The sequence below is a fragment of the Chlorocebus sabaeus genome, chromosome 20 (genome assembly GCF_047675955.1).
Source record: "Chlorocebus sabaeus isolate Y175 chromosome 20, mChlSab1.0.hap1, whole genome shotgun sequence".
Taxonomy (NCBI): Eukaryota; Metazoa; Chordata; class Mammalia; order Primates; family Cercopithecidae; genus Chlorocebus; species Chlorocebus sabaeus.
The window spans coordinates 74,686,477-74,711,847 of record NC_132923.1 but is presented as its reverse complement, the minus strand read 5'-3'; the positions used below and the strand labels follow the sequence as shown (position 1 = coordinate 74,711,847).

General features: G+C 45.3%; 1 protein-coding gene across 8 annotated transcripts in view; it reads left to right on the top strand.

Moving 5' to 3' along the window:
* Positions 1 to 25,371, top strand: part of PATJ (PATJ crumbs cell polarity complex component) — a 409,036-nt gene that overhangs the window by 371,765 nt on the left and 11,900 nt on the right. For all 8 annotated transcript variants that reach the window (XM_038000719.2, XM_038000715.2, XM_038000710.2 and 5 more), the window contains 3 exons: positions 3,166 to 3,288; positions 4,036 to 4,140; positions 24,221 to 24,327. In XM_038000719.2, the coding sequence (XP_037856647.2) occupies positions 3,166 to 3,288; positions 4,036 to 4,140; positions 24,221 to 24,327 (335 nt within the window). The remainder of the gene's footprint in view (positions 1 to 3,165; positions 3,289 to 4,035; positions 4,141 to 24,220; positions 24,328 to 25,371) is intronic.

The window sequence follows — 25,371 nt, the reverse complement described above, 5'->3', positions numbered from 1 at the left end:
TATGTCCTAATCTTTTCTTATAAGGACACCAGTCACATTGGACTGGGGCTCACCCTGGCCTCATTTTAAAGGCCCTATCTCCAAATACAGTCACATTTTGAGGCCCTGGTACTTAGGGCTTCAGCATGTGATTCTTAGGGGGACACAATTCAGCCTGTACATTAGCTGTACAGCTGGGTGTGGTGGCTCATACCTGTAATCCCAACATTGTGGGAGGCCGAGGTGGGAGGATCACTGAACCCAGTAGTGTGAGACCAGCCTGGGCAATATGGGGAAACTCTGTCTCTACAAATAATTTTTTTTTTTGATTAGCCAGGCATGGTGGTGCATGCCTGTGGTCTATTTGGGAGACTGAAGTGGGAGGATCGCTTGAGCTCAGGAGGTTGAGGCTGCAGTAAGCCGTGATCATGCCACGGCACTCCAGCCTGGGTGACAGAGTAAAACTGTCTCAAAAAAAAAAAAAAAAAAAAAAAAAAACATTAGCTCTATAATAGTTAGCAAGTCAACCTCAACCTCAATTTTCGCATCTGTAGAATGGGGGTGATAACACTAACTTACCTCAAAGGTAAATATTGTTGTGTGGATTAAGTGAGGTAATGAATGTAATATCTTTAGCATAGTACCTAGTGCATCAGGAATGCCTAGGAAGTGGCTCTGTTGTTATTAGCTACAGCTTTGACTAAATCTGCCTTATTTGTTCCCAGTATTTTTCCACCAGAGTAGCAACTCAAATGTTCCTATGATGGGGAAGTTAAATGTACCAACAGTATAGATAATTATGGATAAATTAAGGAAACATCATGATGGATTTAAACAAAGCCAAAAAATTATTGCATACATTTCTCCCCTAAGATTTCAAAAATAATATTATTTTATATTTCCTTAGTCATTTCAGCCACTTGTTTTTACAGGCTTTTGTAATAAAGCCTGCTCCTACCTACCCTGTTCTACCACACGTGATCCAAGCAGAAATTTCTTTCTTTTTTTTTCTGAGAGAGTCTCGCTCTGTTGCCCAGGCTGGAGTGCAGTGGTGCAATGTCGGCTCACTAAAACCTCCACCTCCCAGGTTCAAGTCATTGTCCTCCCTCAGCCTCCCAAGTAATTGGGATTACAGGTGCATGCCACCATGCCCAGCTAATTTTTTGTATTTTCATTAGAGACAGGGTTTCACCATGCTGGCCTGGCTGGTCTCAAACTCCTGACCTCAAGTGATCTGCCCGGCTCAGCCTCCCAAAGTGCTGGGATTACAGGAGTGAGCCACCACACTCAGCCTCTAAACTTCTGCTATGCTGGTTTGGGTCTGTCCCACACATATGTAGCCTGAGAGTTCTGTGGGTTCACAAACAGAACTGAGGATTCATTTTCTTCAGCTTCCTCTACTCTGCTTTTCTTCTCTTTCCCTCTTTTTCCTGATTCTTCTGCCTAGAAGGATGGAATTTCTATCTGAATGTTAGCATTCACCCTACCTTTCCAGCTCCTTGACTGGGAATCACCCTCAGGGTAAAGCTGCCAGGAAAAAAAATAAAACTGGGAATTTCCCCTCGCTGCTGTCGTTTCTCCAAGTTTTGACTCTCCACCACACTTTATTTGGTTTCTTTTTGTTTCAGAGGCCCCAGGTAGTTGTTTTTTACATTTTGACTAGACATCTTGATTGTAACCAGCAGGAGCGATATGCTGTCACGTGTCTGTGCTACCATGCCAGAACTGGGACTTGTCATTTGTTCTTTTAGTGATTTTAAAAATATTAACCCTATGATACTAATGTGGGAAAAGACTGGACTAGAGCCAAGTCTCTTCACCAGAGTCCATCTTGGGGAACATTTTCAGCCACATTTTATGTCTCTCTTCAAACTGTTGTCACTACAGTGGGTGTCCTCTCAGATCCTTTGTTTTAACGCAGTCTTTTAAAGCCAAATGTGTTTGTTCACACCCAGAAGAGCATAGTATGTGTGGCAGTTTAATCATAAACACCATATGAGAATATACTTGCCAAGTCTGCATCAGAATTGGCCACTAAACTAAGCAGCTGCATAGGGCGTTGTGTGTGTGTGTGTGTGTGTGTGTGTGTGTGTATGTTTAAATTACTCCTGCTATTGCCTTTTATTGAGCCTTTTCTGTAGGCCATGAGTGTGCCATACCATCTCATTTAATGCTCAGACCAACACTGTCAGGTATGTAGTATTCTTCTCATTTTATATATAGAGATGGAGGCTTTAAGAGGTAGTCAGCTTAAATAACAACCAGAGAAGCTCTCTAAAAGAAAATGGTGTTTATTGAGGAATGGGAATATGTGGGCCATAGTAGACTACGTGCATATTCAGGCAGGTAAGGAAAATAAAAGTTTTTAGAGGACAAAATGAGGAATATATAATTATTTTGAGATAATTATCCTTGGCTACAAAGATTAATAACACGGGTGCCACACAGCCCAAGGCTGGACAGGCATTTGCCAGACAAATGCACTTGTAGAAACTTTTTTTTATGTAAGGTTGTGACGTCCTTCCTGCAGGGTTGTGGTTTTTGCAGTCTTTTGTGATAATTTTTGTTATCAGGCATACAAGCCTGAGAACCCTTTCTTCATAGCCTTTCCTGGCTCTATTGGTAAGGATTTTTTTTTTTAACACAAGTGACTCCAATTTGATTCTGACAATTTTCACAAGGTTAAGCAACTTCCCCCAAGACCCCACAACTAATTAAGAGCTAGAGCTAGGGCTGGGCACAGTGGCTCACACCTGTAATCCCAGCGCTCTGAGAGACCAAGACGGGTGGATCACCTGAGGTCAGGAGTTCAAGACCAGCCGGGCCAACATGGTGAAGCCCTGTCTCTACTAAAAATACAAAAAATTAGCCAAGCGTGATGGTGTGCACCTGTAATCCTAGCTACTCAGGCGACTGAGGCAGGAAAATTGCTTGAACCTGGGAGGCAGAAGTTGCAGTGATCTGAGATCGTGCCATTGCACTCCAGTCTGGACAACAAGAGCGAAACTTTGTTCAAAAAAAAAAAAAAAAAGAGCTAGAGCTGTCTACTCCGAAGTCTCCACATTTAACTCCTGTGTTATCTTGGCCTCCTACCTCATGGAGGGATTTTGTTCAACAGCTATCTGGGGATAGTCAGTTTGTGGCTCTTTATTAAAAATATAAGCATTATGTTTTCTTTCTTTTTAGGAGCTCAGTGATGCCCTTGGAATCAGTATTGCTGGAGGAAGAGGAAGTCCCTTAGGAGATATCCCTATATTTATTGCCATGATTCAGGCCAGTGGAGTGGCTGCACGGACACAGAAGCTTAAAGTAAACAAAAGATAACTGGTTGAAGGGCTAACAGCATGTGGTGGGGTGGGAGAGGAAGTTGCAGCCCTTGGCACCTTGTTTAAAACTGGAATTCCAATAGCCATCAGAGACCCAGGCTGGAGGCAAGATGCATTAAAGAAGCTTTATACCTTTAGAAATTCATTAGGTCCCCAGGCACGTAAAAATATTATTATTTGTATCAAAGCTTCTCAATAAAAGAAGAAATTGCAGCCCCTTTGCAAACCCTCCTTTACCCTTTTAAGCACCTCATTTCACCCAAACTCAGCTCTCAACTGAGAGACATTTGACCTTAGAGTCTTCCCTCAATCAAAAGAATCACCATTTTTATGATTTCTCCCCCTTGTTGCCCCTTAATCTTAATTTCAGTAGAAAAATAAAGCAGAAAATATTTGGCTTCCTCATTAGAACGTTATTGAACAGTTAATGTGTATACCTCGCTATTACTGGCAATGGATGTATGAAACACCACCATTACCAAAATACAAAAGTGGCCTACTGTGCTTTTTAATAATCAAATCTGACCCCCTTCTTGTTGCTCTGATTTGTCTGTATTTGGGGAAAGCCAAAAATATTCCTCATGCTTCTTGAACATGTATACACAGTAGTAACACAGAATCCTCACAACAGCCACCAATGGGAAATAGGACTTGCAAAGAATTTTAAGCATTCTTCTCAAATTTAATTTTTCTTAATGATAGTGATTTTCTGTCACTTTTGTGCTTCCAGGTTGGGGATCGGATTGTCAGCATTAACGGGCAACCTTTGGATGGGCTGTCTCACGCGGATGTGGTTAATCTGCTGAAGAACGCCTTCGGGCGCATTATCCTGCAGGTATTGCGATCAATGGAGCACGCAGCTGTGCGAGGCAGATAAGTGGCACGCAAAAAAGATTGAGCGTCACTGGCAGTAGGCATCGCCACCCAGCAGGGTGCTTGCTGATGTGAATTATGAAGGTTGAAAGCAAGAAATTATTATTTTTATTCAAAAATTCTTTAATGCCACCCATACAGGCAGTGAGCATGATTATATGAAAGCATAACAAGGGGAGAAAAATTACTCTCTGCTTCACATGATAAATCAACACGGCTTTTAGCTTCCAGTGTTCTTTTGTAAATCAGTTTGTAAGGAATAAGAAATGAGTTCTTTTCTTATGCCCAAAGACTGTTACTGAACTGCCCAAGTGCTGTTTCTTCTTTTCCCCTTAAAGGAAGAGGAAAAATACAATGCTCTTTTTCTTGTAGCATAGATTGCCAACACTGTTAAATTCTCACTGCATAGCAGTCATCAACCAAGGCAGACAATCAGCTGTGGTCCCCAGCAGTATTGTTCCGAGGCACGAGGAAATATACCAAGATATAAAAGCAAAGTGTACTGTTAATTACCCCTGCTTATATTTTAGCCCTTCAGATGTCTCTGAGATTGACACCATGCAGTGACTGAGAGGCAGCATAATGGCAGTGAGTTTCATTAATGAGTTTCCCCAGAAATGTATGCTTACCACACTTCTGCAGAGGTAATATAAAATGGTTTATAGGTAGCCAGGCGCGGCGGCCTATACCTGGAATCCTGGCATTTTGGGAGGCTGAGGCAGGTGGATCACATGAGGTCAGGAGTTCAAGAGCAGCCTGGACAACATGGTGAAACCTCGTCTCTATTAAAATACAAAAATTAGCCAGGGGTGGTGATGGGTGCCTGTAATCCCAGCTACCTAGGAGGCCGAGGCAGGAGAATGACTTGAACCCGGGAGAAGGAGGTTGCAGTGAGCCGAGATTACTCCACTGTACTCCAGCCTGGGTAACAGAGTGAGACTGTCTCAAAAATAAAATAAAATAGTTTATAGATAAAAAGAATAAAGCCCACCGTTTACTACCTTAGAGAGAGGGCCAGCCAGCCACTCATCATTCTAGCCTTAAAATAAGAAATTTGGGCTGGGTGCAGTGGCTCACACCTATAGTCCCAGCACTTTGGGAGGCTGAAGCAGGTGGATCACTTGAGGCCAGCAGTTCAAGACCAGCCTAGGTCATAGCAAGACCCCATCTCTAACAAAAATTAAAATAAAGAAGTTAGCCTGGCGTGGTGGTGTGTGTCTGTAGTCCTAGCTACTTAAGAGACTGAGGTAGGTGGATGGCTTGAGCCCAAGAGTTGGAGGCTACAGTGAGCCACGATTGTGCCACTGCATTCCTGCCTGGGCAGCAGAGTGAGACCCTGGCTCAAAATAAATAAAAAAATATATAGGAAGTTCGAATTGAAAAACCATTACATAGCTGGGCACAGTGGCTCATGCCTGTAATCCCAACACTTTGGGAGGCCAAGGCAGGAGAATTGCTTGAGCCTGGGAGTTTTGAGACCAGCCTGGGCAGTGTGGTATGATACCCATCTCTACAAAAAAAAATATAGATAGATATTTAATAATAAAAAATAAAAATTAGGGCCGGGCGCGGTGGCTCAAGCCTGTAATCCCAGCACTTTGGGAGGCCGAGACGGGCGGATCACGAGGTCAGGAGATCGAGACCATCCTGGCTAACACGGTGAAACCCCGTCTCTACTAAAAAAATACAAAAAACTAGCCGGGCGTGGTGGCGGTGCCTGTAGTCCCAGCTACTCGGGAGGCTGAGGCAGGAGAATGGCGTAAACCCAGGAGGCGGAGCTTGCAGTGAGCTGAGATCCGGCCACTGCACTCCAGCCTGGGCGACAGAGCCAGACTCCGTCTCAAAAAAAAAAAAAAAAAAAAAAAAGAAAAAAGAAAAACCATTACATAGCTGGGCACAGTGGCTCATGCCTGTAATCCCAACACTTTGGGAGGCCAAGTCAGGAGAATTGCTTGAGCCTGGGAGTTTTGAGACCAGCCTGGGCAGTGTGGTATGATACCCATCTCTACAAAAAAAAATATAGATAGATATTTAATAATAAAAAATAAAAATTAGAAAAGAAAAACCATTACATTTGGGACAAGCAATTTGTGGTGTTTAATATCTGTGGTCTAAGTCCAAAGTGTCAAAACAGACATTTAAAAAGTAAGTGACTGATGTATACATATGTAACAAACCTGCACGTTGTGCACATGTACCCTAAAACTTAAAGTATAATAATAATGATAATAAAATAAAGTAAAATTTTAAAAAGTAAGTGGCTTTCAGTATGTATGAGGGGTATAATGAAAATCCTGTCAGTTTACTATCACACTGGTCTTTAAGTTAAAATTGTAAAGGAAAAGAAAAGAAAATCCTGTCACTAATTTCAAGGGAGTTTATGTGATAGGCCAAATATTATTAAATTATTTGGGTCCCTGATCGTCTATTGAACACAAATCAAAACAGTGTGTGGACTGGGCATAGAATCTGCTTCCCCTCAACTCCTCATCCTCACTTTCAGTGGAAGCCTGCATAGTTACCTGCATTCCTTCCTCCACCCTACAAATCTTTGCTTTCTGAAATGGGTGGCTGTGCTTGCTCATCCTTCGCGTTATGCTGACCCCTAGAGGCAGTACAGTGCAGCTCTTCAGTGTGGAACCCAGGACCTTGAATTACAAAGACCTTACGAGGAGCCTACTTCAAATGTAACTGACCAGAAAAAAAGTCTCTCCCTTAGCAAAATCTTGTATTGATATTTGCACATATTGATATAATTTGTTCAGCTCTGTCTTCCTCACAAATAAATAAGAAGACACAATTAGCCGGGTGTGGTAGCACATGCTTGTAATCCCAGCTACTCAGGAGGCTGAGGCAGGAGAATCGCTTGAACCCGGAAGTCAGAGGTTGCAGTGAGCCAAGATCACCCCATTGCACCCCAGCATGGGCAACAAGAGTCAGACTCCATCTCAAAAAAAAAAAAAGCACATAGAAACTAGCTGCTCGGAGGCTGAGGCAGGAAGATCACTTGAGCAGAAGAGTTTGAGGCTGCAGTGAGCTATGATCATAGCACCACACTCAGCACTGCACTCATAGTCACTCTGTCGCCCAGCTCTAAATAAGTAAATAATAACATTATGTAACTATAATGTCATAATAATAAAAACCAATATAACCAAACAGTATGAATGAATTATTACTATTTTATTTTTTTGAGACAGAGTCTCACTCTGTTGTCCAGACTGGAGTGCAGTGCAACCTCCATCTCCTGGGTTCAAGCAAGTCTCCTGCCTCAGCCTCCCAAGTAGCTGGGACTACAGGCATGCACCACCATGCCCGGCTAATTTTGTATTTTCAGTAGAGATGGGATTTTACCATGTTGGCCAGGCTGGTCTCAAACTCCTGACCTCAAGTGATCTGCCTGCCTTGGCCTCCCAAAGTGCTGGAATTACAGGCATGAGCCACCACGCCTGGCTGCATGAATTATTAGTAGCATGGGGATTTGTGGTGTTTTGGTAGAAGGAAAATGTGAGTTAAATCTTTATCTTCCACAATAAGAAGTAATTAGATATCAAAAATTTTAAAATCAAGAAGTAGAAGTAAAACTGTTATTTAAGAATATGGAAGCACAGCCTGGCCAACATAGAGAAATCTTGTCTCTACTAAAAATACAAAAAAGTAGCCGGTCGTGGTGGTACACCTCTGTAATCCTGGCTACTCAGGAGGCTGAGGCGGGAGAATCGCTTGAACCCCAGGGTTAGAGGTTGTAGTGAGCCGAGATCTCGCCACTGCATTCTGGCCTGGGCAACGTGAACATGGAAGCAAATACTAGGAGAAACTGTTGAAAGTAGTTGCTTTTAGGGAGTAAGAATCTGTAATGGGGGTAAAGGAGCAAGGACTCTTTCATTAAATACTATAGAATCATTTTGGCTTTTAAAATTATATAAATGGGCCAGGCGCAGTGACTCACACCCATAATCCCAGCACTTTGGGAGATCGAGGCTGGCAGAGCGCTTGAGCCCAGAAGTTTGAGACCAGCTTGGACAACATGGTGAAACCCCATCTGTACAAAAAAAAGTACAAAAATTAGTCATACATAGTGGCATGCACTTGTAGTCCCAGCTACTGGTGAGGCTGGGGTGGGAGGACTGCTTGAACCCGGGGGGCAGAGGTTGCAGTGAGCCAAGATCGTGCCTCCAGCCTGGATGACAGAGGGAGACCCTGTCTCAAAATTAAAAAAAAAAAAAAAAAAAATTACGTAAGTGAATAGGTGTGATTCTTTTTTTAATTGAGATAAAAAGTTGTTGGAAAGTATTAGAACTACAGAGGATTGAGTAGATTTTTTAAACATAGGAAACAAGTAGAACTTAAAAATAATGTAACAGTTAAGTGGAAGAGTTTGGCTAGCTAAATTTTCATCTCTTAGAGTACGGAGTCGATGGACACCAAGATAGTACATTTTAAAATAGGCATATAAGAATATTATTTAGCTTATTCTTTAGAATTAAAAAGAGAAAAGTTCAGTGTGCTTCTAGGGAGGGCAAGTGTTGAATTTTTTTATCATGTGCTGTACTATTTAATTTTTTATTATGTACACACAAAGAGATATTTAGAAAAAAAAGAATATGGACAGGCATGGTAGCTCATGCCTGTAATCCCAGCACTTTGGGAGGCCAAGGCAGGTGGATCACTTGAGGTCAGGAGTTTGAGACCAGCCTGGCCAACATGGTGAAATCCCATCTCTACTGAAAATACAAAAATTAGCCGGGTATGGTGGCACACACCTGTAGTCCCAGCTACTCGGGAGGCTGAGGCAGGAGAATAGCTTGAACCTGGAGGGTGGAGATTGCACCACTGCAGTCTAGCCTGGTCGAGAGTAAGACACCGTCTCAAGAAAAAAGAATAGAAAAGAACCAAGAATATAGGTCCGTTTGAAAAGCAGCTAAATGGAATTGAGTAGAATGGTGCTTCTCAAACTTTAGCACGCTCCAGAAACACCTGGAGGGCTCCCCCAGCATTTCTGATTTTGCAGGAGTGGCGTGGGATTCAAGAATTCGCATTTCTTTTTTTTTTTTTTTTTTTTTTTTTTGAGACAGAGTTGCACTCTGAAGCCCAGGCTGGAGTGCAGTGGCACAATCTCAGCTCCACTGAACCTCCACCTCCTGGGTTCAAGTGATTCTCCTGCCTCAGCCTCCCGAGCAGCTGGGACCACAGGCACCCACCACCATGCCCGGCTAATTTTTGTATTTTAGTAGAGACAGGGTTTCTCCATGTTGGCCACGCTGGTCTTAAACTCCTGACCTCAGGTGATCCGCCTGCCTTGGCCTCCCAAAGTGCTAAGATTACAGGCATAAGCCACTGTACCCAGCCAGTTTTGCATTTCTTCTAATAAGCTCCCTAGGTATTGGTGATGCTGCTAATTCAGATCCCATGCCTCAGACCCAGTGGAGTAGGGCATTATTTAGGGATGAATATAGGTCTCCCCACGTTATTCTCTTCATCTGAAATGCCCTTCTCACCCTACTCTCGTCTTTTTTTTTTTTTTTTTTTTTTTAGAGAGACAAGGTCTCGTTATATTGCCCATGCTGGCCTCTAACTCCTAGGCTCAAGAGATTGTCCCACCTCAGCCTTCCAAAGTGCTGGGATTACAGGCGTGAGCCATCACAGCCAGCCCTCTCTTCTTTTCTTTTTTCTTTTTTTCTTTTTTTTTTTTTGTTTGAGACGGAGTTTTGCTCTTGTTGCCCAGGCTAGAGTGCAGTGGCGTGATCTTGGCTCACTGCAACTTCCACCTCCCAGGTTCAAGCGATTCTGCTGCCTTAGCCTCCCGGGTAGCTGGGATTACAGGCATGTGCCACTATGCCTGGCTAATTTTGTATTCTTAGAAGAGATAGGGTTTCATCATGTTGGTCAGGCTAGTCTTGAACTCCAGACCTTATGTGATCCGCCCACCTCGGCCTCCCAAAGTACTGGGATTACTGGTGTGATCCACCACTCCCGGCCTCTTTATAAATTTTGGAAAATCCTTTGTTTAGAAACTCTCCATCCAAGAGTAGGGAGTGCCTGGGTGTTGATGTCCTTCCAGACCATTGTTCTCCAAAGCTGGAGGAATCTGTCTGTGCCTCGGGCGCAGGGCCTCGCCCAGAGCAGATACCAGAGCAGTGCTGCTCACATGGAGTTGCTGAGTCATTCCAATCAAGCTGAAGGACATGAACTAATAGGGAACAAATCAGCACAGTTACCAATTTAGTCCAGAAAAATTCAAGTAGGGGAGGAAGATGGATGGCTTACCCAGGGTTGGGAATGGAAAAGGTGTGTCATTGAGGGTGCAGAGCAGGCATGTCATGGCCTGTGTGAGCATCATTAAAGGAATGATCTGCGATTAGGTCTTTACCTTAGTTGCATAATAAAATCACTGATTTTAATACCTGTTCCTGGGCCCCACCCCAGAGATTCAGATATAATTTTTCTGGGATATGGCATGGACATCAGATGATTTTAAAATTTCTTGGGTGATTCTAATATGTAGCCAGGGGTAAGAAAAGTAGTCTACAAGGTTTGCAAATAAAAAGTCAACTAATGCTTAAGCCAGGTGCGGTGGCTCACGCCTATAATCCCAGCACTTTGGGAGGCTGAGGTAGGTAGATCGCTTCAGGTCAGGAGTTCAAGACCAGCCTGGCCAAGGTGGTGAAACCCCCCCTCTACTAAAAATACAAAAATAGGCTTATTTTTTATTACAGGCATGTGCATGGTAGCACATGCCTGTAATCCCAGCTGCTCAGGAGGCTGAGGCAGGAGAATCGCTTGAACTTGGGAGGCAGAGGTTGCAGTGAGCTGAGATCGTGCACTGCGCTCCATCCTGGGCGACAGAGTGAGACTCCGTCTCAAAAAAAAAAAAAAAAAAAAAAAATCCAAATGAATGCCCTGAAGACAGTGATAAACTGCAGGAAAAGGACAAAGACCTAAGGTTTGAAAGTTGAAGACCTAGCCCAAGTTAGGTAGGAGAGGTAGGCTGTAGTGTCAGAAAGTTGTGAGTTTGAATCCTTTTACTAAAGTCTAACCTTCTATTCCTCTAAAACGGGACTGTGGAGCTCCTTTCTTAACAAGGTTGTTCTGAGGATTAAATAAGGTGTGATGTAATGTGTCTAATAAATACAGTATGTTGCAAATGGTAAATACTAAGTGGTATCCTATTACTTTCATTGTAATAACATAGGCTTGAAGTTAGAGGATACTAAAGTTCTTTTATAAAATCCTGAAAGTGGAGTGGTTTTCCAGGCGGCATTTGAGGTGTGTGCCACTAGGTGGCGATGTGGCTGGAAGTCAGTTTGCCCTTTTCGAATTTTACTCCAAATGCTTCACACCTCAGACCTAAGTTTTTTTTTTTTTGTTTGTTTTTTAAGACGGAGTTTCGTGCTTGTTAGACTGGAATGCAGTGGTGCGATCTCGGCTCACTGCAACCTCTGCCTCCTGGGTTCAAGCGATTCTCCTGCCTCAGCCTCCCGAGTAGCTGGGTGTGGCGCATGCCGCCACACCCGGCTAATTTTGTGTTTTTAGAAGAGGTGGGGTTTCTCCATGTTGGTCAGGCTGGTCTTGAACTCCTGACCTCAAGTGATCCACCCACCTCAGCCTCCCAAAGGCTGGGATTACAGGTGTGAGCCACCACGCCTGGCCCAATCTTTAGGTTTTTAACAGACACATAAAAATCAATATATTCTGGTGTCACTAAAATCAGGGTCACTAGATTCTAGACAAAAACTTTAAGCAGCTGTGCTTTCTATTTCAGTAAGTTATACCAAAGGCCAGGCATGGGATTTTCTTGTGTGTGTGTGTTTTCTGTAATGTGTCCCCATCTTAAGATGCCAACTTTCTCAGGGATCACCTTAACTTTACAGCCTTCCTGTTTGTTTTCAACATGTGTGCACCCATAGGTCGAGGGTCCATCTGCGTGTAAGTGTTAAGGATTTTTATGATTTGCGTGTGTGTGTGTGTGTATGTGGTGTGTTTTGTTTTTTTTTTTTTTTTTTGAGACAGGGTCTCACTTTGTCCCCCAGGCTGGAGTGCAGTGGCGCAATCATGGCTCACAGCAGCCTTGATCTGCAAGGCCTCCCAGCTCGGCCTCCCAAAGTGCTAGGATTACAGGCATGAGCCACCACACCTAGCCAGTGCTAAATTTCAGATTTGGTACTGAAAGATTTGGGTCCTAGTAAGTCTAAGGGCTAATTTTTTTTTTTTTTTCTGGAACCTTTAGGAAAGTTCTAAGCAAGGAGCTCAAGCTTTTATGCATTGTAATATGTTACTTATCTGGAAATTATTGTGACTTCTCAATTCTCCAAAACATAATACCTAAACCTGTTTTTAAAGAAAGGTACTCAACCTAGGTCCATGCAGTAAAGACTTCTACTTTATTATTCATTTAGAAAGCTTAATAAATATACAATATTTCACTGTAGAACATACAGTTGTAATGAAGTTTAATGTTCCTTTTACCCTAAGTTATTAAATGTAACATGGAGGCAAAGCACAGGAGAGTACATGGGAATAAATATCTTCTTAAAGGAAAACAGTGGGGAAGGTGGCACAAATTAAGGAAATTCACATCAAAGGGAGAACTCTGTTGAAGAAACAGTAAGGCAGAAACCATTGGCAGAAGGAAACATAGAATGAGTTGTGAGTGCCGTTGGAGGGGGGAACACAGAGTGAGGGGGGACAGCAGCCTGAGGGGGAAATGCCTCCGGAGGGGGGAACACAGAGTGAGGGGGGACAGCGGCCTGAGGGGGAAATGCCTCCGGTGGGGGGAACACAGAGTGAGGGGGGACAGCGGCCTGAGGGGGAAATGCCTCCGGTGGGGGGAACACAGAGTGAGGGGGGACAGTGGCCTGAGGGGGAAATGCCTCCGGAAGGGGGAACACAGAGTGAGGAGGGACAGCGGCCTGAGGGGGAAATGCCTCTGGTGGGGGGAACACAGAGTGAGGGGGGACAGCCTGAGGGGGAAATGCCTCCGGAGGGGGGAACACAGAGTGAGGGGGGACAGCGGCCTGAGGGGGAAATGCCTCCGGAGGGGGGAACACAGAGTGATGGGGGACAGCAGCCTGAGGGGGAAATGCCTCTGGAGAAGGGAACATAGAATGAGGGGGGATAGCAGTTTGAGGGGGGAACACAGATTGAGAGGGAAGCAGGCTTGTCAGTTCTTCCACAGATGCAGATGTCTCTGACTGTTCCTTAGGCACAGAGGACAAGGCTGCGGCCTCCCCATCCTCTGGTGGGAGGATTTCTTCCTGCTTTTTCTTCAGGCCAGTGGCCTCCCTCGCCTCAGGTGGGGGGATCTTCTCCTTCTCTTCCTCCCGGTCCATAGTCTCCTCTTCAGGTGGGGGAATTTTCTCCACCTCTTCCTTCAGGTCCACAGTCTCCTCTTCCTCGGATGAGGAGATTTTCTCCACCTCTTTCTTCAGGTCTGTGTCCTCCCCTTCTTTGGGTTGGGAGAGTTCCTTCTCTTCCTTCAGATCAGGGGTCTCCTCCACCTCAGGTCAGCAATTACTAAATATTTGATAATAAGAGTTGGGGGAGGATGAAGGGAAACCAAGTAGTTCATTAAATGCCTAGTGAGACTTTAAGTGAACACAACCATTTGGCAACTTAGGAAGTTCTAACTTTAATGGTAATGCATACCCATTACCAGCAATTCCAGATCTAGTTACCTGCCTTAAACAACCACTCAAGATGTCTACAGCAGCACTGTGCCTAACAAGAAGGAGCATAAGTTTTCTGTTTGTTTGTTTGTTTGTTTGTTTGAGACGAAGTCTCACTCTGTCACCCAGGCTGGAGTGCAGTGGCACAATCTCAATTCACTGCAATCTCCGCCTGCTGGGTTCAAGCGATTCTCCTGCCTCAGCCTCCCTAGTAGCTGGGATTACAGGCACCCACCACCACGCCCGGCTAATTTTTGTATTTTTAGTAGAGACGGGGTTTCTCCATGTTGGCCAGGCTCGTCACAAACTCCTGACCTCGGGTGATCCACCACCTCGGCCTCCCAAAGTGCTGGGATTACAGATGTGAGCCACTGCACCCAGCCAAGAAGGAGCATAAGTTTAAAGGACCTGCAGGCATAAATTTAACCCACCTCCCCCGTGTTGGGGGCCAGGGCACCAGCCACATTTCCAGGCCTCTGGGTCCAGCGGGACATGAGAGAAAAGTTTACTGATCTGAGTAAAGCAAAATGCAGGACCACAGCTGCAGATCTTAGGACCAGCGCTGGCCCCACCCAGGTGAAAGGACTCCACATACTACAGCTCTGAAGCACATTCAGGCTACAGAGACCTTAATACCTATTGTCCAGTTAAGGACCTCACAGTCCCTATGCCTTCCCCAGAAGGAATCCCTTTCCTTCCCGTCTCCTCTCTCCACTCTGACCTGCATGTGTTCACATCTGCCTCCCATACTAGATGATATTGGCTGCAAGCTCACTGGAGGGCAGGCAACTTGTGCTCCCCCTGCGTTTCCTCTGCCCCCGTCTCTATTCTCGGAATCTTTCACAGAAGTTTACACCCAGGAGTGTAAGATTTACTTTTAAAAAAGAGCAAACTGACCAGGCGTGGTGGCTCACACTCGTAATCCCAGTACTTTGGGAGGCCGAGGCACGGATCACCTGAGGTCAGGAGTTCAAGACCAGCCTGGCCAAGATGGTGAAACCCCGTCTCTACTAAAAATACGAAAATTAGCCGGGCGTGGTGGCGGGCGCCTGTAGTCCCAGCTACTTAGGTGACTGAGGCAGAGAATTGCTTGAATCCGGGAGGCAGAGGTTGCAGTAAGCCAAGATCACACCACTGCATTCCAGCCTGGACAACACAGTGAGACTCCATCTCAAAAAAAAAAGAGCAAACTTCACATTAGCCTCTTTGCCTTCCCCAAAGCACACAAACATCTCCCAGCCTTACCTCTGTGTTGTTCAGTCAGTCCCTGATGTTGATGGTGGAAGAGCTCTCCAGTGGCGGGGCTGAGCCAGCTCACAGACTATATCTCAAAGTTGAACTTATATGAACTCAAAGCTGAACACACCCTTTGGAGATCAGATTATCCCCTTTCACAAGTCAAAGTCCCAGGAAGGTTTAACTCTGCTGCCTATCAAGTTACTTGTCAATCATCTCTTAAGACAGAAGGGCTTGATGGGGATTTCTTAGAGCTGTAAAGTCTAAAGTCTTTTTTTTTTTTTTTTGAGACAGGGTCTCACTCTGTTGCCCAGGCTGGAATCCAGTGGCACAATCATGGCTCGCTGTAGCCTCAACCTCCCGGGCTCGGGTGATCATCCCACCTCAGCCTCCCGGGTAGCTGGGGCTACAGTCATGCACCACCACGCCCAGCTAATTTTTGTATGTTTTGTAGAGTCAGCGTCTCACCATGTTGCTCAGGGTGGTCTCGAACTCCTAGGCTCATGTGATCTGCCTGCCTGGGCCTCCCAAAGTGTTAGGATTACAGGCATGAGCCACCTTGCCCAGCCTAAAGTCATTCTTAAGGTGACATATTTGTGCTTTCCTTGTCTTCCTGCAAAAGACCAAGCTGTCAGTGAAATTCCTTCACATTTCTCATTCAGCCCCTTGGATTCCACTTCTACAAAATAAGCAGAAGCCTGGACAACCCCAAGTGTCCTAGGTGGGTCTCTAAGATTCAGTATTATCAGTTTTTTTCATTTCGGGGTGAAGGAGTGAGCAGAAGGACTTCAGGTTTTAGAAGGATGTGAGTTTTTCCATAAGACGATGCTATAGAAGTGTTTTTCTACTTTGCAGCTAGACTTTTTAAAAATTGATTTTTGGCCGAGCACGGTGGCTCACGCCGGTAATCCCAGCACTTTGGGAGGCTGAGGCAGGCGGATTACTTGAGGTCAGGAGTTTGAGACCAGCCTGGCCAACATGGTGAAACCCGGTCTCTACTAAAAATGCAAAAATTAGCTGGGTGTGGTGGCATGTGACTGTAATCCCAGCTACTGGGGAAGCTGAGGCACGAGAATCGCTTGAACCTGGGAGGCAGAGGTTGCAGTAAGCTGAGGTCATGTCACTGCACTCCAGCCTAGGCAACAGAGCGAGACACCATCTCAAAAACAAAAAAAATTGATTTTTACCCAAATAAAACTATGACTTTGGTTTTACCATTTATTTGTATGGCAGATTTCATGGACTCTTGAAAGGATCATCTCTTTCTAAAAGGCAATGAGCTGGCCTCAGTGGCTCACGCCTGTATTCCCAGCTACTGAGAAGGCTGAAGTGGGAGGATCACTTGAGCCCAGGAGTTAAAGGCTGCAGTGAGCTATGATTGCACCACTGCACTCCACCCTGGGTGACAGAGCAAGACCCCATCTCTAAAAATAAAAAAAAAAAAAGCTAGAGAGCTTTCTTCCTAGAAAGCTAGGAAGGTTTCTAGGAAGTGGAGGTGAGGTGGTGGGTGTGTTATACCTCCCACACCTCAGGCTGTCTCCTTGCAGTACCCTGGATAGTGAAGTACCCCCTGGTGCCAAGCACATGCCATCATGATGGTCTGCTCTATTTGCATCTTCTTGTCCCTCTGCCCCTCCCCTTCCCATGCTCCAAAAATGGCCTATAAACTCTGTTGCCTCACACAAGGTGATTTGCCTCACACCACAGACAATTAGGAGTACAAGATTCTAGATTTGGATTTAAATCCTGGCTTTACCCCTTATCACCTGTGTGACTTAACCTCCCTGCTTCAGGTTCCTCATCTGTAATATGGGACTAATAGCAGCACCTACCTCTCTAGGGACTCAGAAGGATGCTTAAAGACCTACATAATGCAGCACCACCACGGCTGAATGTAAAATGAGCATAGCCGGGCGTGGTGGCTCATGCCTGTAATCCCAGCACTTTGGGAGGCCAAGATGGCCAGATCGCTTGAGGCCAGGAGTTCAAGTCCAGCCTGGGCAACATGGTAAACCCCATCTGTACTAAAAATACAAAAATTAGCCAGGCGTGGTGGCATGCACCTGTAATCCCAGCTAGTCTGGAGGCTGAGGCACAAGAATTGCTTGAACCTGGGAGGTGGAGGTTACAGTGAGGTGAGATTGTGCAACTGCACTCCAGCCTGGGCAACAGAGTGAGACTCTGTCTCAAAAATAAACAAATACGATGACTCATGCCTGTAATCCCAGCACTTTGGGAGGCCAAGGGAGGTGGATCGCCTGAGGTCAGGAGTTTGAGACCAGGCTGGCCAACATGGTGAAGCCGTGTCTCTACTAAAAATACAAAAAAATTAGCTGGGCGTGGTGACACACACCTGTAATACCAGCTACTTGGGAGGCTGAGGCAAGAGAATTGCTTGAACCCTGGAGGCAGAGGTTTCAGTGAGCCGAGATCGTGCCATTGCACTGCAGTCTGGGCAACAGAGCAAGACTCTGTCTCAAAAATAATTAATTAAATAAATAAATTAAAATAAAATAAGCATAAAGTAAGTGCTCATTTTATATTCAGCCATGGTGATGCTGCATTATGTTGAACAAATGAGCAAGTAAAGGAAGGAGCAGACTGCCATCACATCTTGGCATTTGACGATACCTTAGAAAAAACACTATTTTAGTGACTTTCTTCCTCAGCCTCATATGGAGTCTGTTTCATGGTCAGGTGTCAACAGTACAAGTGTAACTTCCCACAAAGCATAGGCCTCCCCTCCACTACATCCTGAATTGGTTAATTTCAAGCCTCTATCTGAATGCTTGCTTCACGGAGGTGCTCATGTCCTAGCAAACTGTGCCATTCCATTCCATAACTGCCTTAATTGTTACTTTTTTTTTCTCCTTTAAGAACCCAATACCTATCTCCTTGTAACCTCCATCAGTCTCGCTCTGCTCTGTGGAAATTCAGAAAATTGAGTCCCATAATCCCTATTCCTTATGACAGTTTTAGGTTCGTTCATTCACTCCACAATTATTAAGCAATTGTTATGTGCTAGACACATTAGCATTGTGCTGAGGAGAAGCAGTCCCGATCCTCAGGGATCCTGTGATTGGGTGGGAAAGACAGTCAACATGCCCATAGATACTAATCACCATAATTTGTGAGAAATACTTGGAGAGTGCTATGGAGAGGAAAACAGGAGAAATTAAACACGGATGGTCAAAGCAGGCTTGTAGAAGGGAAGTGACATTTAAGCTGATGCCAGGCACACTGGTTTGGTGGATGGGGGGAATTCCCCGCCCGCAGAGGGAACTGTGGAATGTGGGGTGGAGTGGAGAGAGACGTGGGATTAGAGGAGTAGGCTATGGAGGGAACTTTATATGCATAATTAGAGAGTCTGAATTTTATTCCAAGTCCAAAGGGAAACCACTACAAGGTTTTAAGCAGGGGAGTGCCGATACCCATTTTATATTTGAAAAGGTAACTGGCTACTGTGTGGGTGTGAGGTGAGACAAAGGTAAATGGGGATTCCAATAACAGGCACTTGATGATGGACTGAATTAGGATGGTCACCTGTAGATGCAAAGTAAACAGTTTTGAGAAGGATTTTGGAGGTAGAATCCAGGGGACTTGATGGATTACATACAGCAAGCAAGAGTGGAGGGCTCAGATATTCAGAGAGCGATCAGCTATGTGGCTGGCATCCTAGCATCCTTTCCAGTTAGATAGGCACCAGCCAGCACACTAGTATTTTCACTATTTCACCTAGTAGATTTCTAACTGGGCAGCTGGAGGTGCCATTTACTAAAATGAGGAAAACTAGAAGAAAAGTGAATTGAAGGAAATGAATTGTTGGATCAAAAGTTTGGGTATTTTGTTAATTTTGATACGTCTCTGAGATATTAAAATGCAGATGTCAAGTTGGCAATTGGATATCACAGACTAAGCTGGGATTTTTTTTATTTTTTATTTTTTTTTGAGACAGAGTCTTGCTCTGTCATCCAGGCTGAAGTGCCATGGCATGATCTCAGCTCACTGCAACCTATGCCTCCTGGGTTCAAGCAGTTCTCCTGCCTCAGCCTCCCAAGTAGCTGGGATTACAGGCGCCCGCCACCACACCCAGCTGATTTTTTTTATTTTTAGTAGAGACCAGGTTTCACCATGTTGGCCAGGCTGGTCTTGAACTCTTTACCTCAGGTGATCCAGCCCGCTCTGCCTCCCAAAGTGCTGGGATTACAGGCGCGAGCCACCACGCCTGGCCTAAGCTGGGATTGTGAGCACGTTGTTGGAATGTAAAGCTGTGGGAATGTACATGCTGTCACTTGAGCCTGAGTGTGCAAGTGGACAATGGGCCCAGGACTGCATCGTAAGAGATGAATGAAAGAAGAGCAAAGAGATGGAGAAACAGGCCCCCACAGAAGAAAAGCCAGAAGAATGTGGGTCATGGAAGTTTGGGTTGGGTAGGAGATGGGGATGGAAACTGGAGAGGGGTAGGTTTATAAAGATGGTAGACTCCAAAAGTAGGGAGGATAAAAGAGTTCATGGACAAGTTAACCCTTCCAGTACACTTGCTGTGGATGAGAGCAGAACTTGGGGGCAGGGAGAAATCTGTCGTTTCCTCCTTTAATCTTTCATCCTAAATATTTCCCAATTCATTCCGTCATTCTTCATACACTGGTATTTCCAGAAGATTCTGTAACTTGGACATAGCACTGGTTTCCCCAGAATAGGATGCTTCACCCAAAATGTGTTCTGGGGCAGGCCTGTTGCCTTTCTTTTTCTGCCCTACTTAACAGATGAAGCTTAATTTAGCAGTTTAGGCAGCTGTGCCCTCTGTTGGCCTTTTCTGAAACTGCAATCAAGTCGAGCTTTGCAGTGCTGGCAAGCAAAGTTCCCTCTGTATTTGTGCAGTGAGAATTATAACCTAGAAGCAGGGGTAACCAAGGAGCTCTTGAGAAAGTATCTCTGGTAACTAGTTGAGGTGGAAGACATCTCCAGGATAAGGCGACAAAGCAGACTTTTATGATTCCCATTTAATAGATGAGGAAGCTGAAACTCAGATACGGCATTGATAAGTGGCTGAAACTGAACTCTGGAACTCCATCCTGAGTCCTGTTGTGGACTCCCAGAGCTATACTATATTTCTTCTAAATGCTTTAGAATGTTATTTGCAAAAAAAAAAAAAAAGTTATTTGGAGAATGCAAATATAAAGTGAGTGTTTAAATGCCATTATGCTACTATACGTTTGTTTTTGTGTGCGTTTGTGGGTTTCTTTGGTTATTTTTATTATTTTCTTTTTTGAGACAGAGTTTTACTCTGGAGCATAGCGATATGATCTCTGCTCATTGCAACCTCTGCCTTCCGAGTAGCTGGGACTCCAGGCGTGTGCCACCACACCAGCTAATGTTTTTTATATTTTTAGTAGAGACAGTTTTGTCATGTTACCCAGGCTGGTCTTGAACTCCTGAGCTTGAGTGATCCGCCCACCTCGGCTTCCAAAAGTGCTGGGATTACAGGTGCAAGCCACAGTACACAGCCTATTCTACTATACCTTTGCTCAGGACTATCTAAGAGGCAAATCTCAGGGAGTCAGAGATATTCATCCATTCTTTCATTCGCCAGTTATTTACTGAGCACCTGCTCTGTGCTAGGCACTCTTCTATGTGATGGGGAATACAGGAGTGAACAAAGCAGACAAACTTCCTGCCCCTACATTCTAATATGAAGCAATAGACAATAAATAAGATAAACAAAGAAAGATGTATGCAGTTCATTAGATAGTGATGGTGGTACGAAGAAAACAGGCCAGGTGGGGTGGCTCACGCCTGTAATCCTCCCTACTTTTGGAGCCGAGGTGGGAGGATTACTCGAGCCCAGGAATTTAAGACCAGCCTGAGCAACACAGTGAGACACTGTTGCTACAAAAACTAAAAAGTTAGCTGGGCATGGTGGTGCATGCCAGTAGTCCAGCTACTTGGAGGATGAGGTGGGAAGATCTCTTGAGCCCAGGAGGTTGAGGCTGCAGTGAGCTGAGATCATACCACTGGACTCCAGCCTGGGCGACAGCGAGTCCCTGTCTCAAAAAATAAAAGGCCGGGCATGGTGGCTCATGCCTGTAATCTCAGCACTTTGGGAGGCCAAGACGGGCGGATCACTTGAGGTCAGGAGTTCAAGACCAGCCTAGCCAACATGGTAAAACCCCGTCTCTACTAAAAATACAAAAAAATTAGCCGGGCATGGTGGCCTGCGCCTATAATCCCAGCTACTTGGGAGGCTGAGGCACGAGAATTGCTTGAACTCGGGAGGCAGAGTCTACAGTGAGCCAAGATCATGCCACTGCACTCCAGCCTGGGTGACAGAGTGAGACTCTGTCTCAAAAATAAAAAAATAAATAAATAAATGAAATAAATAAATATTTAGAAGGAACCAGGAAGCAGGGAAGGGGAACATGAAACATGGAGCTGGGATGTTGGCGTGGAAAGGTTAGTTACAGTGACCAGGGAAGGTGGCTCAAAGGCCTGAGAGTAGGGAAGAAGCCAGCCACACAGATGCCAAATACAGAACATGCCAGGCAGAAGGCACAGCGGTTAAAGTGCTGAGGTGGGGATGCGGCTGGCATGTGAGAGAAACAGCGAGGAGGCCGGCACAATGGGGCAGAGAGAATACCGAGGAGAATGTTAGGGGAGAGGCAGAGATGTCACAGGGCACATCATTGCAGATGACCCTAGAGGTCATAGGAGGGACTTCAGTGGTGGTCCAAGAGAGTCGGCTTTCTTTGGACAGTTTTAAGCAAAATATTGGAATAATGTGCTCCATTGTAACAGAAACATCCTAGCCGCTATGGATGGAGGGGCTGAATCGAGGAGACCAGTGAGAAGGCTAGAAATGGTTTCATAGAAAAACCAATAGAATTTTGCCAGCCATGGTGGCTCACACCTGTAATCCCTGCACTTTGGGAGGCTGAGGCAGGCGGGCTCACGCCTGTAATCCCTGCACTTTGGGAGGCTGAAGCAGGCGGATCACCTCAGGTCAGAAGTTCGAGACCAGTCTGACCAACATGAAGAAACCCCGTCTCTACTAAAATACAAAACAATTAACTGGGCGTGGTGGTGCATGCCTGTAATCCCAGCTACTGGGAGGCTGAGACAAGAGAATCGCTTGAACCCAGGAGGCAGAGGTTGTGGTGAGCCGAGATCACGCCATTGCACTCCAGCCTGGGCAACAAGAGTGAAACTCCCTCTCAAAAAAATAAAAATAATTTAAAAATTTTAAAGAAAGAAAAACCAATAGAATTTCATGAGGATGGCCGGGCACGGTGGCTCAAGCCTGTAATCCCAGCACTTTGGGAGGCCGAGGCGGGCGGATCACGAGGTCAGGAGATCGAGACCATCCTGGCTAAAGCGGTGAAACCCCGTCTCTACTAAAAAAATACAAAAAAACTAGCCAGGCGAGTGGTGGACGCCTGTAGTCCCAGCTACTCAGGAGGCTGAGGCAGGAGAATGGCTTGAACCTGGGAGGCGGAGCTTGCAGTGAGCCGAGATCCCGCCACTACACTCCAGCCTGGGCGACAGAGCGAGACTCCATCTCAAAAAAAAAAAGAATTTCATGAGGATGGAATGTGGGTTGTAAGAGACAGAGATGAGCCAAGGATGACACCATCCTTGAAACTGGAAAAATCAAGTTGCAGTTGCCCAAGATGAAGAAGGCTCCAGGAGTAAAGGTTGCAGGGAGCAAAGGCTCCATTTAAGACATGTTAGCTTTGAGATTCCTGGAGATGTCCCATAGATGTCTATGGACCCAGTGACAACTAGATCCATATATCCAGAGGCCAACTGGATATATGGATCTGGTGTTAGGTAAGCACTGGAGCTAGAGATACAGATTCAGGCATTATCATCACTTAAATGGTATTTACATTCATGAGATGGATGGAATGGGATATGGGATGGGATGGAATGGGAGACAATGGGATGGGATAATATGTTTAATGGAAAAGATAAGAAGCTCAAGGACTAAGCCCTGTGGCCCTCAGTTAGAGGTTTGAATGATAAAAGGAATGGCCAGAAGTGGTGGAAAATAAACTAATGAATTGTGATGTCATGGAAGCCAAACGAAGAAATGAAGAAAATAGTTTAAGGCTGGGTGCAGGGGCACATGCTTATAATTCCAACACTTTGGGATACCAAGGTGGGCAGATCACTTGAGCTCAGATGTGGGAGACCAGCCTGAGCAACATGGCAAAATCTCCATCTCTACAAATACAAAAAAATTAGCCAGGGCCGGGCGTGGTGGCTCACGCCTATAATCCCAGCACTTTGGGAGGCCAAGGTGGGTGGATCACCTGAGGTCAGGAGTTTGAGACCAGCCTGGCCAATATGGTGAAACCCCGTCTCTACTAAAAATATAAAAATTAGGCCAGGCACGGTGGCTCACACCTGTAATCCCAGCACTTTGGGAGGCCAAGGCAGGTGGATCACGAGGTCAAGAGATGGAGACGATCCTGGCCAACATGGTGAAACCCCGTCTCTACTAAAAATACAGAAATTAGCCAGGGGTGGTGGCGTGTGCCTGTAGTCCCAGCTACTCGGGAGGTTGAGGCAGGAGAATCACTTGAATCCAGGAGGCGGAGGTTATAGTGAGCCAAGATCGTGCCACTGCACTCTAGCCTGGTGACAGAGCGAGACTCCGTCTGAAAAAAAAAAATTAGGCATGGTGGCGGGTGTCTGTAATCCCAGTTACTCAGGAGGCTCAGTCAGGAGAATCACTTGAACTTGGGAGGCACAGTTTGCAGTGAGCCAAGATCGCACCACTGCACTCCAGCCCAAGTGACAAGAGTGAAACTCTATCTCAAAAAAAAAAAAATTAGCTGGGCTTGGTGGTGCATGCCTGTGGTCCCAGCTACGTGGGAGGCTGAGGTGGGACGATCACTTGAGCCTGGGAAGTCAAGGCTACAGTGAGTTGAAATCATATCACTGCACTCCAGCCTGAGCAACAGAGTGAGACCCTGTCTTAAAAAAAAAAAAGTCTGAAAGAGAGAATAGTCCATTGTGTCAAATGGTCCAGATAAGTTGGATAAGATTAGGGTTGAGAACTGACCCTTGGATATAGCATGGTTTCTCTAATTCTCCCCTTCCTTATAATGAAATACCATGTTTTCACTTTTTCCCCAGGTTGTAGCAGATACCAACATAAGTGCCATAGCAGCTCAGCTTGAAAACATGTCTACAGGCTACCACCTTGGTTCACCCACTGCTGAACACCATCCAGAAGACACAGAGTGAGTATTTCAGATGCAGAGGGCCTATTATGCATGTGGGCAAAGCTCAGAAGAACTTTTCCAGATACTCAAGTGCACTCTAAAGGAGAGGAGGCCAAAGCACCCATGACTTTTTCTAAATTCTAGGGAATCCTTATTTCTCACAAGGCTTAATTCCACCATATGAGTTCTTGAAAGACCATTGTTGCAGGGCCTGCACACATGCCGCACGTGGTCACTTTGACACAGTGCCTGTGCCTGCTTCCCTAAGAAACCACGGATGTATAGCCCAAGTACACCCTGCTTTATTGTGCAAGGAGCCATGTTTCCTGAACTTCTAGGCTAAAATCTTGTTCTGAGATGAAATCTTGTTGTTATACTTGCTGACATGTTTCATTAAAACCAGTCATTGCAGTTAAAGTCATTCATTAAAGCAGGGTTTCTCAAACTAGAATGTGCATAAGAGTAATCTAAGGGCTGGGCACAGTGGCTCACGCCTGTAATGCCTGCATTTTGGGAAGCCGAGGCGGGTGGATCACCTGAGGTCAGGAGTTAGAGACCAGCCTGGCCAACATGTGAAACCCTGTCTCTATTAAAAATATAAAAAATTATCCAGGCGTAGTAGCGGGTGCCTGTAATCCCAGCTACTCAGGAGGCTGAGGCAGGAGAATTGCTTGAACCCAGGAGGCAGAGGCTGCAGTGAGCCAAGATTGCACCACTGAACTCCAGCCTGGGCAATAAGAGGAAAACTCCATCTCAAAAAAAAAAAAAAAAAAAAGATTAATCTAGGTAGCACGTTTAAAGATGCTAATTCCCCAGGCCACATCCCAAAATTCTGACTAGGTGGTCTATGGTGGATTCCAGAAACCTGATGTTAACAAGTTTCCCAGAGTGATTCTGCTACAGGTGGACAAAGGATCTACACTTTGAGAAATGCTGCCTAAAGCCATTCCTCGCAGGTACCAGCAGTGCCTGGTCACTAGTAGGTGCTTAATAAATGTTTGTTGACAGATCTGGATGGTTCATTTGAAGGATCTCATGGTCATAGCCCATCCAACTTTTTCC